At 44.2% G+C, this 16,094-nt stretch overlaps 1 protein-coding gene and 1 long non-coding RNA gene across 6 annotated transcripts in view; one reads left to right on the top strand and one right to left on the bottom strand.

Moving 5' to 3' along the window:
* DYRK1A (dual specificity tyrosine phosphorylation regulated kinase 1A) overlaps positions 1–13,555 on the top strand; it is a 150,092-nt gene extending 136,537 nt beyond the window's left edge. For all 4 annotated transcript variants that reach the window (XM_015063163.3, XM_027041617.2, XM_027041616.2 and 1 more), the window contains 3 exons: positions 4,126–4,432; positions 5,154–5,278; positions 10,217–13,555. In XM_015063163.3, coding sequence (XP_014918649.1) covers positions 4,126–4,432; positions 5,154–5,278; positions 10,217–10,837 — 1,053 coding nt within the window. In that variant the 3' untranslated portion in view covers positions 10,838–13,555. The remainder of the gene's footprint in view (positions 1–4,125; positions 4,433–5,153; positions 5,279–10,216) is intronic.
* On the bottom strand, positions 12,293–15,391 carry LOC128315111 (uncharacterized). Of its 2 annotated transcripts, none has more exons than XR_008297538.1 (2): positions 14,951–15,391; positions 12,293–14,812 (listed from the first exon to the last, which is right to left on the bottom strand). It is a non-coding gene; the product is annotated as an uncharacterized LOC128315111 (long non-coding RNA). The 2 variants fall into 2 exon arrangements; XR_008297539.1 differs by having other exon boundaries at positions 15,200–15,391.
* Between the last annotated feature and the right edge of the window lie 703 nt (positions 15,392–16,094).

Raw genomic sequence — 16,094 nt, 5'->3', positions numbered from 1 at the left:
AGGGTGGAACCTTAGATCATTCATTTAAAACTTTCTTCTCATAGCATTTAATGGTATAAATGTCCCTCTAACTATTGCTTTAGCTGCATGCAGCAACTTTTGAAATATTTTAAGTCTCATTGATTTTGAAACATTTCTAATTTCCCTTGTGATTTCTTTTTACTCATTGTTATTTAGAATGTTGTTGTATAATTTCAAAATATTTGAGGATTTTCTAGGTATCTTATTGTTAGCTGATTTCTAATTCAGTAGCATCATGGGTCAGAAAACATGATTTCACTCCTTTAAATGAAATTCATTGAGACTTGTTTTAGAATATAGCAGGTAATCTCACCTTGTGAATGTCCTGTGTGCCGTTGCAAAGAATTGCATTTTATACAGTTGTTTGGTGTAGTGGTCTACCGATGTCAGTATAGGTCAGGTTGTTCGATTTTTTTTTTTTCATATCTTTTATATCCTTATTTTATATGTGTGTGTACATGTGTCTGCCTGTGGATATTTGTTTTATCAATGACAGAGGGGAATGTTAACCTTTAGTGATAATTCTGGATTTGTCTTAATCTCCCTTTCGTTGCTTTATGTGTTTCAAAGCTCTCTTAGTAGGTGTGTACCCATTTAGTATTGTTGTGACTGTGATAAATTGACTTTTTCATTATGATGAAATGTCTCTTTTTATCTCTAGTAATATTTCTAATTGTTAAGTCAGACTTGTATTACACTATCTGTACCAACCTTCTTATTCGTAACATTTTCATAGTCTGTACTTTTTGTGCCCTTTAACGTCAAATCTGTCTGTATTTATATATGAAATACGGCTTTTGTATGCAACATTTAGTTGTCAAGCCTTTTAATCCAGTCAGATAGTCTCTTTTTTTCACGTTCAGTTTTTAACCCATTTAGTTATTCGGAAGTTTAGGTTTTAACTGTTATATTTGTTCTCTGTCTCACCTTTTCCCCCCATTCCTTCTTTCCTGCCTTCTTTTGGGTCAGTGGAGTACTTTCTGGTGTTCTGGTATTTTATTTCATCTCCTCTCTTGACCCTTTAGCTCTTACCCTGTGTGTAATTTTTAGTGTTATATGTACCCTTAATGCATCAGTTGACGTTCACATAACACCACTCGATCAAGCATGCCCTTTTGTCTAACTGTCTACCTCTTGTGCACGTGGCATCATACGTCACTTCTGCATATGTTATAACCCTCACAGCAGACACATCGACTGCTTAAATAAAAAGGGACTTTTGGGGCGCCTGGGTGGCGCAGTCGGTTAAGCGTCCGACTTCAGCCAGGTCACGATCTCGCGGTCTGTGAGTTCGAGCCCCGCGTCAGGCTCTGGGTTGATGGCTCAGAGCCTGGAGCCTGTTTCCGATTCTGTGTCTCCCTCTCTCTCTGCCCCTTCCCCGTTCATGCTCTGTCTCTCTCTGTCCCAAAAAATAAATAAAAAAATAAATGTTGAAAAAAAAAAAGGGACTTTTAAAGAAATTTTGAAACACACACAAAATAAAGATACTAAAAAGGTCTTTTCTGTTTACCTATGTATGTTCTTGATTCCTTCCCACCCTTCTTGGCTTCCGGCCTGAAGAACTTCATCTAACTTTTTTATTTTGTAGGGAATAACTTTTGCTGATGGTGTCTCTCAGCAGTTATTTATCTGAAAATATCTTTATTTACTTTCTTAAGGAAGATAATGGACATTTCCATGGATGTAGAATTCTAGGTTGACATTTCAGCAAAAGAGAAAAGAGGTTATAACATTGCTTTGTGTATCACGTTGTTTCTAAAGAGAAGCCAGTGGCTTTTCTAAGTGTCCTTCCCTGTATGTAATGTTTCTCCCTTTCCCCCTTCCTTCTGGCTGATTTTAATGTTTTCTGTTTTTGTTCAGTTATTCAATAATTTGACTCTTATGTCTCCAGGTATAGCTTTCTTTGTATTTATTTTCCTTGGAGTTGCTAAGTTCTTGGGTCTGTGGGTTGATCGCTTTCGTCAGTTTTTCCTAAGACTGTATCTTTTCCAGTATCTGTTGCTTCAGTCTTTCTTCTCCTTCTGGTCCTCTACTGAAATGTGTGTGACAGGCTCCGCGTGATCTCAGAGGTCTCCAGTTTGTTCATGCTGTTTTCTCTTTTGTTTTAGTTTGGATAATTCCTTTGCTCTGTCTTCTGACTCACTGGTTTTTTTTTTCTTCTGCTGAGTCCAGTCTGCTGTTAAAACCATTACGTGAATTCTTGATTTCTGATATTGCATATTTTAGTTCTAACATTTCCGCATTTCCACTTACCTTTCAGGGAAAGGTTTCATTTGGTCTTCTGTAACCCCCCCATCTATTCACACATGTGCACCTTTGGAACTAAATTCTTTTACCTGTTTGTTTATCATGGTTATTTGTAATGCCGGCCTGCCAGTTTCAGCATCTGGGTGGTTTACTTATGTGGGTCTTCTAATTTTTTCACTTTGATTATGGACCCATCTTTTTAAAATTTCTTGTGTCTGTAGTTTTTTAAATGCACGCTGGACTTTGTATCTGAGAACAGTTGTGATGGAAGTAAACCCTCCCTCCAGAAAGAGATGCACCTCTTACTCCGTCATATGGGACTCAGTCCATCTCCTTTGTAGCTGACCTGAATCTGGGCCTTGCTTTGTTTGTTTGCTCGCTCCACCTAGATTCTGTTCTCCACTGTCTTCCTAGGTTTTAAGCAGTGTCTGTGGAGACCTGAGTGCTCTCTCTGCAGCCCTGCTGCCCCAGGCAGTCTGTCCGTCCTGCTGCTCAGTTCCCTGGGGCCTCATGTCTGGGCTCTCCGCCTGCCCTCCGCCTTGGGCCTGTCCACACTGCCAGGAGTTGGTTCAGAGTTGGGCTGGATTCTTCTTACCCCCTTCCCTCACCTTAGGTCTCTTCTCTCCTAGAAAGGGCTTCTCATTTTCTAGAATTCAGTCAACTCTGATTTGTTTAGTTCTTGGCACTCAGATGGGTTTTTTAAATGGAATGATTTTGTGGCCTACCTGCTGGCTTGTTTTTGCTTTCAGAGGGAGAGCCGTGGTCTCTTACGAATTTCTGCATTGTCACTAGAAGCAAAAATCGGTGATGCCATTCTGAATAAGTTCAATATTCATAAGCATCTTAAGGGTTCTACCACCATCTATTAAAAAAGGAGTTTTCAGAAAAATCTCAACACGTGTTAATTTATTACTCAGCATATTCTAAATGCTTTTAATTTCTTTATCTAAATATGAAAGTGGTGGGGGAGCGCCTGGCTGGCCCATCCTGAAGACCATGCAACTCTTGGTCTTGGGGTCATGAGTTCAGCCCCACACTGGGTGTAGAGATTACTTAAAAAAATAAATGAGGGGCGCCTGGGTGGCTCAGTCGGTTGGGCGTCCGACTTCAGCTCAGGTCACGATCTCGCGGTCCGTGAGTTCGAGCCCCGCGTCAGGCTCTGGGCTGATGGCTCAGAGCCTGGAGCCTGCTTCTGATTCTGTGTCTCCCTCTCTCTCTGCCCCTCCCCCGTTCATGCTCTATCTCTTTCTGTCCCAAAAATAAAACGTTAAAAAAAAATTAAAATAAATAAATAAATAAACGAAATGAGAACGGTAAATCTGAGCGTGTAGGGTTAAACCAGTGAATCTTCACTTGGAGTGATTACCACAGCTTTGGAGAGCCACTGTTAGGAAAGGAAGTGCATCCAAGGTCACGTGTATCAGGCAGAAAAGCGATTCAGACCACTGGGCCGGAGCAGCGGTCGCACCAGAAGGTAAAAGCTTAAGGCTTTTGTGGGCTTCTATTGCATATTATGTGGTTGTGTTTGTTTGTTTTTACAACCTTTAAAAATATAAAACCCATTCATAGCTGAAGCTATAGAAAAACAGCCCAGGCTAGGCCTTTGTTTGCTGACCCCTGGGCTACGTGGTCTTTATAGTCATTTTTGGTCTTGAAATTATTTTGAATTTCTCCAACAACAAGCGCATTTGGAATAGTAATGTGTGAAAATCCAGAGAATCTGAGTATAAAGCGTTCTTTTTAATAAAGGTCTCAATATATAACATATCTAAGCATATTTGAAGTTATGCAGGCTTTTACATACTCCGTCACATTTAGAGAAAGCTTTTTTTTTTTTTTTATCTTTCTTCTCTTCAGGAGTATAAACCACCAGGAACCCGTAAACTTCATAATATTCTCGGAGTAGAAACAGGAGGACCTGGTGGGCGTCGTGCTGGGGAATCGGGTCATACCGTGGCTGACTACTTGAAGTTCAAAGACCTCATTTTAAGGATGCTTGATTATGACCCCAAAACTCGAATTCAACCTTACTATGCCCTGCAGCACAGTTTTTTCAAGAAGACAGCTGACGAAGGTACAAACACAAGTAACAGCGTGTCCACGAGTCCCGCGATGGAGCAGTCACAGTCCTCCGGAACCACCTCCAGCACGTCCTCCAGCTCAGGTCGGTCCTTCTGATACTCGGGGAGGCCTGGAAGCGTTTCTTATTTTTGTTCCAAGGTGGGGGTTACTGTAAAGTCTTTGAAGAATTGGTTGTGGGGATAGGGAGGAATTGTTTTACCTAAATCTACCCTTTGTAGTTAGTAAAACATTTCACCTGTCCCCAAGCTCTGATACTTAATTACCTGTGATAAATTCTGCTTGGCAGTTGGAAACGAAACCCTTTCTTTCTTTTTTTTTTTTAAATGTTTTTTTTTTTTTTTAATGTTTGTATTTATTTTTGAGACAGAGCATGAGCAGGGGAGGGGCAGAGAGAAAGGGAGACAAAATCCGAAGCGGGCTCCAGGCTCTGAGCTGTCCGCACAGAGCCCGACACGGGGCTCGAACCCACAGACTGCGAGATCATGACCTGAGCCGAAGTTGGGCGCTCAACTGACTGAGCCCCACAGGCGCCCCTCTTAGCCAAAGTTTTCCTTTGGTTTCTTAAGTAGAAATACTTTGTTCACGTGCTTGAACTTTCCCCTAACTTAACCCAAACCAGACTGTCGTGTATTAGTTCACTGGTCGGTGTGAAAGACCTTAGAGAATTGGATGACTTCCTGATACGCTTTGAGGTTCATACAGCTTTTTGTTCGTGCCGTACCTTCGGTGTTAAGTGAGTGTTGGAACACATACTTGAGCAAAGTTAACTTCAGACTTACAAGTACTGTGTTGTGATCCCGAAGGTGGATCGTCGGGGACGAGCAACAGTGGGAGAGCCAGGTCAGACCCGACGCACCAGCACCGGCACAGCGGCGGGCACTTCACAGCTGCCGTCCAGGCCATGGACTGTGAGACTCACAGTCCCCAGGTGAGCTCCCCGCCGTGGAGGCCCGGCCCCGCAGCAGCCGGCCGGGGCCGTGGTGGGCGCCAAGCGCATTTCCGATGGTCGTGCCGTTTACCCCACGGGGTCTCAGTAGCTTCCACGTGTGTAGGGAATTGTGCCCTGTCCGTAACTAAGGAAGCACGTCTTTGCTGTTTTCTCCCTCGTTATGTAGAAGCAGCTAACATTTCTTGGGTGCATACCAGCCACTGTTCCAGTTGTTACTCGCTGTGTTTATCTCATTTACGACAGTAGCACTTGGAGCCTTAACACTGTTCGAGTTTCCCTTTTAACTTTGGGAACTGACCCTTGATGGGTTCAGTAACTTTCCCTGGCTTGTGCTCTTCATTACTGTGCTCCGACCGCTTCCTGTGATCTTTGGTCGCTAATGGTCCTTGATTCCGGATCAGTTTGTGGTCTCTCACCTCCATGTTGTTTTGGGGTTATTTGGGGTTTTTTTTTGCTTTTGCTTTTGTTTTTAATATCTATTTGCTTTTGAGAGACAGAGACTGAGGCGGGGAGGGGCAGAGAGCGAGGGAGACACAGGACACTGAAGCAGGCTCCAGGCTCCGAGCTGTCAGCATAGAGCCCGACACGGGGCTCGAACTCACGGACGGTGAGATTGTGACCTGAACTGAAGTTGGGCACTCAACCGACAGCCATGCAGGCCCCCCTCGTTTGTTTTTGAAATGTGTTAAAGAAGAGGCTGTAATCGGGTATTTTTAATGGGATGAAGCAGATGTTGGTAGTAAAAATATTTATGAAATACTCTTTGTAAAATACTAACTCCCACTGGGCACTGTGTCACGGTGCTGTGTGACGAGGGGCCGGCGTATCATTTGGTAAAAGTGAAGTCAGGACAGGTTGCTGAATATCACGCCCCATTCTCGTGGCTGGGGCTGCGGGAGAAGACCACAAGCAGCAAGCTGGCATGGTCGGTGTCGTTGCCAGTTCCTAGTGCCCAGCTTCTAGGCGGGCTCGCCATTCCTCGTGTCTCCCCCGTTCTCTGTAGGCACCATCACCTCGTGTCTCCCCCGTTCTCTGTAGGCACTGTTTCCAATGCCCCTTCTACTCTTTTTAGAAACTGACCTCTTGCTCAGCCTCTGGCTCCTGGATCTGCTTGATTCTCTTCTGTCAGCATCTGATCCCCCCAGGTCTCTCCCAGCTGGAGCCAGCCCTCCTCCTGGCCCGTGTCTGTCTGGTGTCTGTTTGGCCCTACGTCGTGCTAGCCTGTGGTGGCTGTGTTGGGCCCGTGAAGAGTTCCTCGGTCTGCTCCGGTGGGGGACACCGTTGCTGCAAGTGTCACCTGCGGCCGCCACTGAGGAGGCCGGTGCCGGGCATTCAGAGGCTTGTCTTTTTTTGTTCCTCACCCACGTGGACAATTTTGGCTCCTCCCTGCCCTTTGAAGCACTTTCCCTCTTTTTCCCTTGACAGGATGCCCCCTGAGTTTCCCTCACTTGTCTGGCCTTTCCTTCCCTGTCTCTTTTTCTGGATTCTCTTCTGCCCACCCTGTAGACACGGATGTTCCCAAGGCTTGCCCACTTGCCGGTTGACCTCGCCCACCCTGTCTGATGCGTCAGTACCGTCTTGGCACAGGTCCCTCCTCCAGCTTCATTTCTGACCTGGGCCTTGCTCCTGAGCCCTGGGCCTCTGTTTCTCTTTTGTGTTCCTCGTACAGATGGCCCTAGATTCACCCATTTGTTCAAGCCTTACACCTGGGGGTTAGGTTGGGGAGCTGATCCTTGACTCGTCTTTTCCCTTATCCCACAGTTGAATCAAGTAGTAAATTGTGTGAATTCTGAGTATCCTAAATGTACTTTTATTTTCTTCACTTCATCCCATTGCTACAACCATCTCCAGCCCGCCTTACTATAAAAAATGTTCTAACCTGGTCTTCCAGCATCTAACTCCATTCAGCAGTCAACGCCATTTTCTTCTCTGCAGGCACATGAACATTCAGTAAAGCAGTCTGATGCGGCTTTTCCCTACTTTAAACCAGTGTTTGGCTTTTCCTTTGTTACTTAAAAGGGAATTTAGACTTCCTGCGAAGGTCTCAGTGATTGCCACGGTCTGGTCCTTTTCAGGGCATTCTTTCTCCTCTTTATTTGCTCTGGTCTTACTGGATTTTTGTCATTTTTTTGGAATATACCACGTTCTTTCTTGTTTCTCACATGTTCTGTGCTCAGCCTGGAACACTTTTCCCCTCTCTCGGCTTTGGTCACTGCCACTTACACTTCAGACCTTCACTTAAATGTCGCTATTGGTTTTTGTATCCTTTTTGAGATATTGTATGCATATCCACATACAGATATAGATTCCTAATCTTTGTACACAAACGATAGCGTGCCATGCACAAGTTGATGTTTTGAGTTTGTTTTTTTGCTTGTTTTTTGGGGGGGGTTGTTATATGTTTTATGTGTATTTTTAATATATATTTGGAGCTCTTTCTACATCAGTACCTGGAGAACTTTTTCTTCCTTCTTCTTCACATGATACTCCCGTGTTTAGATATTCCATAAGTCATTTCCCCTGTTAATTTCCAGTCTTTTTTACTATTACAGATGATGGTAGAATGCCACAGACCTATCACTCATACACATTAAGTATACCTGTGATAGGAACCCCTAAATGTGAAATCGCAGGTCAGAGAGCGATGTGATCTGTAAATTTTATAATTGCTGTCAGTTGCTCTCCATTTAGTTTTGCCAGTGTAGCCTTCCACCAGCAAGACTTTGGAGAAACAATCAGGGAGGTGGGGGGTGATCACCTTTGATCAGTCTGAAATGAAAAATGGTATTGGACAGAAGATATTTTTATTTTGCTTATTTGTTTTTCTTTTTTCTTTAAAAAAATTTTTTTTAAGTTTATTTACTTTTTATGGAAGAGACAGAGAGGAGAGAGAGAGAGAGAGAGAAAATGAGAATCCCAAGCAGGCTCCACACCGTCAGTGCAGAGCCCGATGCGGGGCTGGCTCAATCCCACAAACCGTGAGATCATGACCTGAGCCAAAATCAAGAGTCCAATGTCTAACCAATTGAGCCACCCAGGCAACCCTGCTTATTTTCTATTTATACATGAATTTGAGTAGTGTTGTAGTTTAAGAGCCATCAGTATTTTCTGAGAACTTTCTGCCTCTTTTTCTACTGGATTGTTTTCAGTGGTGTATCTTAAAGTTTGACTCTCCAGACCACTTCTGCTGAGAAAGAAACGCTTTATGTCAGCTCCTGGTAAAAGACATATTTTCCAGCTCATAAGGACAGAGTAGATAAACAAAATGAGTCAAATTAACAGAAATTGCAAGTACTGCTGATGAAAGGTATCAGGATGTGATCTAGGATGGCGATTTGTTGGGTGGGATGCATGAGGATTTGAGTGAGCCAGGCTGATAATAGACCCCACAAAATATGGTAGCCAAAGGGAGTATGGAGTCTCTTTTTTGGGTAGCGGTCAGTGGCATGGCTGTCTCCCGTGTCCTGGGCGAATAACTCCGGCCCTTAGGGCCTGGCTGTCTGCTGGCATCCACCAGGCGGGGTGTGGGAGGTGTTGGTGGGCCAGGTCCGGCCATGACATAAAAACATCAAAACGTTCATTCGTGTTGTACGGACTAGAACTCAGTCCCGTGGCCATACCTGAGGACGGGGGAGGCTGGGAAGTATAGTGCCGCCCTGTGGACAACTGGTAGCTGCTGCCACAGGAGTTGAGGCAGTGTTAGCCAGAGTGGTCAGAGAAGACTCAAACCGAAATGGGAAGGAAGCACCCGAGCAGAAATTAGAAGTCAGAGCATTTTAGGCAGGAAGGAACAGTAGGCACAGATGCCCTGAGACGTTGGAAAGATACGACTACCGGGTGGAGGAATAGGAGGAGGACCCGGTGTTGGAGCCCAGGTAGCAAGAGGAAGGATGGCTGGAGGACAAGGTTGGCGAGGCGAACGGTGGCCCCCGAGGCAGACCACCTATGCAGTTTGCATTATTTTGTTTTTCTAACAAGTGCACGGAGAAATCATTAAAGGATTTGAATTTAAATAGGAAAGTGATTGGATTTGTGTTTTGAGAAGATTTTTCTTGTTACGAAGAATGGATTGGAAAAAAGGCACAAGGATGGAAGCTGGGAGCTGATTTAGGAGGCGGTTGTGCAGTGTGGGTGAGCGGTGGACGGTAGGAGCCTGGGAGAAGGGATGGTGGTGGAGACCAGGGAAGCGGCCAGGCTGGAGCCGTTTCGAAGGCACGCTCCCTGGTGCCTGCTGACGGTGTGGATGCAGGAGTTACTGAGCCGCTGATGAAAAGCGTGCTCTTACTGAAACGGGAAAGATGGAAAGAAGAGGGGCTTTACGGGAAAGCCAGGAATTCATTTCGAACCTGTCAAGAATGTTTATTATCTGATCCTTTCCAGAAAAAGTTTGCTGATCCCGGGCATAAACAATGCATCCCAGGAAAGAAAGTGGCCGGTGAAATACATGAGCCTGTTTATGGGTATAGCTTGCTAAAAATTGCAGCTTTCACAGTGAAATACTGGTTCACTCAAACATAACTTGGAATTTTGCGTTCTAATTTTTTTGTTTTTAATGTTTAATTTTGAGAGAGAGAGAGAGAGAGAGAGACAGACAGAGTGTGAGCGGGGAAGGGGCAGAGAGAAGGGGGGAGACCCAGAATCCCAAGCAGGCTCCAGGCTCCGAGCTGTCAGCACAGAGCCCGAGGCGGGGCTCGAACTCACGAACGGTGAGATCACGACCTGAGCCAAAGTCGGATGCTCAACCTACTGAGCCACCCAGGCAGCCCGGGATTTTGTGTTCTAGAACTGACACATTAAAAGTTTCAAAAATCCCCTCTCTCTAATTAACATAAATGCTGGTGTCCTAGCTTTCGATTGAAGATTAAGTAAAGCTTGGAAACAGTACTCTGAATAAATGCTTCGAAAATCTTCTTACAGGTGCGTCAACAATTTCCTGCTCCCCTTGGTTGGTCAGGCACTGAAGCTCCTACACAGGTTACTGTTGAAACTCATCCCGTTCAAGAAACAACCTTTCATGTAGCCCCTCAACAGAATGCATTGCATCATCACCATGGAAATAGTTCCCATCACCATCACCACCACCACCACCACCACCACCACCACGGACAACAAGCCTTGGGTAACCGGACCAGGCCAAGGGTCTACAATTCTCCAACGAATAGCTCCTCTACCCAGGATTCTATGGAGGTTGGCCATAGTCACCACTCCATGACATCCCTGTCTTCCTCAACTACTTCTTCCTCTACGTCCTCCTCCTCTACCGGTAATCAAGGCAACCAGGCCTACCAGAATCGCCCGGTGGCTGCTAACACCTTGGACTTTGGACAGAATGGAGCTATGGACGTTAATTTGACCGTCTACTCCAATCCCCGCCAAGAGACTGGCCTAGCTGGACATTCAGCGTACCAATTTTCTGCTAATACAGGTTCTACACATTACATGACTGAGGGACATCTGACGATGAGGCAAGGAGCTGACAGAGAAGAGTCCCCCATGACAGGAGTTTGTGTGCAACAGAGTTCTGTAGCTAGCTCGTGACTAAATTGAAACTTGAGTTTGTTTCTTGTGTGTTTTTATAGAAGTGGTGTTTTTTTCCAAAAAACAAAGTGCAAAGCTGCTTGCATCAGAAGGAGATTAACACACTGAACCGCTACAAGAGGGCAAAGCTGACTTTTTTTTTCTTTTTCTTTTTCTTTTTTTTTTTTTTTTTAACTTGAAAAGATTGCAAAGGGACAATGAAGTTTTTCAAAGAGCCATGTCCACAAACCCGTCGTCACGGAGAGCGCAGAGGTGTCCTCTTTTCGCCTCCCCCATTTTAACTTGCCACACCCCAGCTGTAGTGGGTTTTTTTGTCTTTTCTGTTCCACAGAAGTTAATGTTCAGATGTTGGTCTTGGTCATTTGCCAACTAATTTTAAAATAAAAAGGCACTGCACATAATTTGCATAAAGGGCCCCACGAGGGTGTTTTTTTTCCTTTTTGTTTTTTCCTTTTTCCTCCCTTTACCCCCCTCCCCCCCCTCGTTTGTTTTGTTTTGGGTGGGGGGTGGGAAATTTGGGTTTTTAAGTCCTCTAAACACACTTGGGCACGGAAACGCAGTACTGTAAGGAAGAGGGACCTCCAGCTGACACAAACATCACCTTCAGCTGTATGGAAGGGACGGTTGTTTTGGAGTTTGTTTGTAAGGCACAGTGAGCATGCTAAGTGGCGGGGATCAGAACTCTCCTGTCTGAACCTACTGAGGAGCAAAGCAGCAATTACATGGGATCCCGTGGGTCTCCTGTTGGAGAGGCCACGGTAGATAGTAATGGAACGTGACTGGTCTCCTAACCGAGGTGCACTGAGAAGCAATCAACGGGTCAGTCGTGGCCAGTCCTGGGGAGGTCTGAGTGGTGGTCTTTGGGATAACCTTTGGCCTTATGGATTTGGACTCGAAATTAGAAGAGCCTACCATTTCAGATGCAATCACTTTTGGACATGCTTTTGCAGACAGTCCTTAATGCTGAAAACACAGAGAATGGGTAATTCAAGAGGCCTTTCTTTTAAAATAGACTTTTGTGACCCACTAATTGTAAGGTATTGCAAGGTCACTTTGCGTGTGTCATAAAGTTGACTTCCTTATTGGTTGAAGGTCACAGAAGTAGTGGTTTGCTTTGATGGAAATAGCTACAGCTGTGTCCCTTCCTGCTTTTTACTTTTTTTGTTTTTTTTTTTGTTTTTGTTTTTTTTTGTTTCGTTTTTGCTTTTTTTCTCGGCACGTGGTATCTCCACCATTTCTTCTGCACAAAGATGTCTTCTGTTCATCCTGAACATTTTTAAAAAATGCAGAATTTTATGTGACTGCTTTTTTGCCTCACAATTATGCTGTGAATTTTACAAAAATTTATTTTCTTTTTTGATAATTTATTGTACCAAAGCTGTTTTTATAGCACATAGATGTCTGTAACCAATAATGTAGCAGTCCTGCACTTTGACACAAGGTGTAACTAGACCATTTTTAAATGTCAGTTGAAAATTATGGCTGTACTATTGCTTAAACAAAACTGGAACTGTTGTTGAATCCATAGCCAATACATCTACAGCAATCTGTGTTCTGAACATAATCGATTGACATCTAATTCAAGATGACAGCATCTGTTACATTCTAAATGTGTTCAGGCTTCTGAAGGTAAAGGGACACTGGATCCAGAAGCTATGGAACCAGCAGTCGATGCTTGTATTCCTGATTAACCTACTTGTAAACTTGAAAGCAAGACCTTGATTGCACCAACAGGTCCAAAATATCAGCACGAGTAAAGCAAAACTCTCATGCGTGACCTGAAGTGAACAGGCTGGTGTTTAACAGGTGCCTAGTTTTGAGATTATGCTGCCTTAATGTAACACAGTCTGGCAGTTGCTAAATTTGTGTTCCCATTTTAAATTGACCAATTTTAGGGTGTTATACTTTTGAGCGGTTGAATTGGGAGAATGAAGATAAGTAATTTATCTGTCCAGGATCAAAAGAAGCCTAGGAAAGAAGCAGTAATCTACCTCTGCCGATAACCCTGTTTAAAACAACTCAGCAGAACACCACATTACTTTTTATTGGTCAATTCCATGTGGCTGACTAGGTCAGTTTTTTCTGAACAAAAAGCAGGTTTTTATATGTAAACAGTGACAAAAAGAAAGGCTTAAAACTATGTGAATGTGAATGGAAACTTGGAAATACCGGTTTTATAATCCACAAAATTTTTTTGTTGTTAATCAGGAAATCCATATTTATTTTGTAATTAAATGTCAAGCCTGTGGATGATTTTTGAACTTGGTAGTTCATAAAAGTTTACAGTGAATAAAAGGATATCATCTTGAGTATAGCAATATCAAAAGGAATCAGTAGTTACTGCTGTTTAGGACTATAAGGGGAAGATATTATATGGGTCAGGTCATTTTTTTCTGTGCTGGTTGCCACATCTTAGCAAGCACCAAAAACGAAAGCAGTTTTTAAACCGCTATTTACATAAAGGAAATCATAAAATCCAATGCTTCTGCATACTGTGTTATGTTACAGTCCAGTTTTGTGTGCTTTACTACACGGTTTGGTTACAGGACTTCTGTGCATTGTAAAACATAAACAGCATGGAAAAGGTTAAATACCTGTGTGCAGATTGTAAGATCTGGTCCGGACTTGCTGTGTATATTGTAACGTTAAATGAAAAAGAACCCCCCTTTGTATCATAGTCATGCGGTCTTATGTATGATAAACAGTTGAATAATTTGTCCTCAGACTCTTTACTATGCTTTTTTAAAATTAAGAAAGATGTAAACATAGTAAAAAAAATCTTCCTATGCAATTAACCTGGTCCAGGTAATGGATCTGGTAGGTATACTGAGTGTAAGTTTGGTCAAATGTGTAAGAAGGAAATGGTAGTGGCGTGGACCTAGGCTTCCCAAATCCCGGAAAGTGAAAACTGGAGGTTTTGGTTTTGATCATTTTGGTTTTCAAAATCATTTCTTTATATGAGTGATTACTATATTCAGTTTCTCTCCTATTCAGAGTGCTAATAGCTTGCAGTTTTTAGAATGGATGTGAGGGCTCAGTGGTTTTTCTTTTAATAGGGTTGGACCTTCTGGGAAACGAGGAGATACACGTCATCTCGTTCCTCCTTCCCCAGATCCACGTAGGGGGGCGAATCAGGGACTTTGTTGTGTGGAGTGTGGAACTCCTGCCACAGTGAATTAACGTGTAACCTAAAGTCTTTTCCTTTTACAAATTAATATGTAAGTATATATGAGGGTGGCTTTCAGGAAGGCAGAAAACTTAAAAAGTTAAATGTGATTCCGTAAAAGGCAAGTTGGCCGCACAAAGTTAGACTTCATCAGAAAGAAAAAAAAAAAAAAAAAACCCTGGCTTTAGTTTTTTTCTTAGGATCTGAGCATTTTGTTTAACTTTGGTAAGTGGCACGTTTTAGATGGGATCAGACTCCAAAAATCCTAAGCAGACCTGTAAAAATCCTTAAGGCTGCGGTAATTCTAGAAGACCCACGAAATGCCTGTTGCATTTGTCCCTGTACCCTCCTCCTCAGCTCCTGTGTTGTGAAACTGACTGTTGCAGTAAGTCATATGATCAAAAATACATAAACAAAATACAAAGACAGGATAGCAAATGCCAAATGTTTTCCAGGGCACTTCTCCAGTTTCCTTTTGGCCTTTGCTTTGCTCTCAGAATACAAGCTCAGTACTCGTTTTTATGTCCAGTTCTGTAGTGGTGACCAGAACTGATAGGTCAGATGGTTTGTTCCAGATACCAGAGGTTGGTTTTTAGTGCCATATATGAAGACAGTGTGAAATTTTAAGAGTAAGGCTTGGGCAGGGCGGGCGGGCAGGGCCCATTCTGGTATCCTGAGATGGTCTTCAGATGTCTTAGAACCCTCCCAGGGACAGCAGGTGGCCCCTGCATTGAGAAGCCCTTGGTGTCAGAGTAGAGCAGAAGCTCTCATTTTCTTAATCTTGGATCTCCTTCGCTAGACTTCATTTCCTAGGGTGAAAACATAACAGTAAGTAATTTTTAGGACAAGGAACAAGAAAAGAGACCCGAAGAAAATAGCTTATTTTCTTTGTCCCTCAAAATGCATAGCAGTACCCTGTGTCCGACATTCGTCCCCCTGGGGGTCACCTGGCCTCGTAGTTTTACATGTCCCTGTGTTTCAAGCACTAGATATTTTTTGTGCAGACTCCTTTGAGCAAGGTAAGTGGACCATCGGTTTGTGTGTGTGTGTGTGTGTCTTTCTCGCTGGTGGGCGCGCAGCCTGTGTCCCGCCCGAGTTCGGTTGCTCCAAGTGAGCGGTGAGCACCAGGGTGCTCTTGCACGACTTTCGGTGAGCACCAGGTATTTATCGTCATTAATTTGTTTCCACTTTCTTACCCTAAATCTTGTCCAAAGACAAAAAGAAAGCTACGTCGCCAACTAAAACGTTCAGATTTCAGCACACGCGGGATAACCAGGGGCGAGTATCCCTCGCTTTCCGGAAGTTTGCATTGTGCCGCTCGTGTTTGCAAAAAGACCCGTGGTAGCACGGTAACGGCCTTTTTTGTGAGAGCGAAACTCCTCTTCAGATTTCCCGGGTCCGCGAACACCAGGACTCCGGGGGGTGGGGGGGTGCGGGGGGGTCTTCGGCCATTTCGGACGTGGGAAAGTTTTCGGCTGGCGGAAACCTGTGACTGCACACCTAGTGGTCTCCTGACCTGAAGGCGGTTTGTTGTTCGTGGTTTCCCACCTTGAGATGATGTCCTCTTCCAGAGAAGTCGGAGGGGTGGGGATTCAGGCGTGTGAATTTCGTGTCGGGAGTTCCCCGCCCTCCACGGGCGGGGCCTGAGCCTCGCCGCCCTCTGCCCGCCCCCCCCGCCCCCCGCCCCCCGCCGCGGTCAGGTTCAGCTCCCCCGGCTTCTGAAGGAGCCGGAGGACCAGAGTGGGGATCTTCTTGGCTAATACGCATTTTTTTTTAAGCGCGGAGGACAAATCATGGCAGAGTTGCTGGTGACGGCTGAAGGAGGTCGGGGTGGGGCCTGGGCAGCTGTGGTTTGGGGGAAGCTTTCCGGGTGATCCTGCACCTGTATAGCCAGGCGCCTCTCAGGGCGAGGAGGTGCCTGCGGCTCATCTGACAGAAGTCTGTAGTAAAGAGATTTTAAAGTGTAGATTTATTATTGAAGCTTTTATACATATAGGTGTATAAAATATATATAAACGAGCAACTAAGACTCCTCACTTACATTGCATTATAAAATGTCACAGACAAGCCTCCAACAGAGTCAGAAATGGT

Source organism: Acinonyx jubatus, chromosome C2, assembly GCF_027475565.1.
Source record: "Acinonyx jubatus isolate Ajub_Pintada_27869175 chromosome C2, VMU_Ajub_asm_v1.0, whole genome shotgun sequence".
Taxonomy (NCBI): Eukaryota; Metazoa; Chordata; class Mammalia; order Carnivora; family Felidae; genus Acinonyx; species Acinonyx jubatus.
The sequence above is the reverse complement of the archived record's forward strand: the minus strand, read 5'-3'. Positions and strand labels throughout refer to the sequence as shown.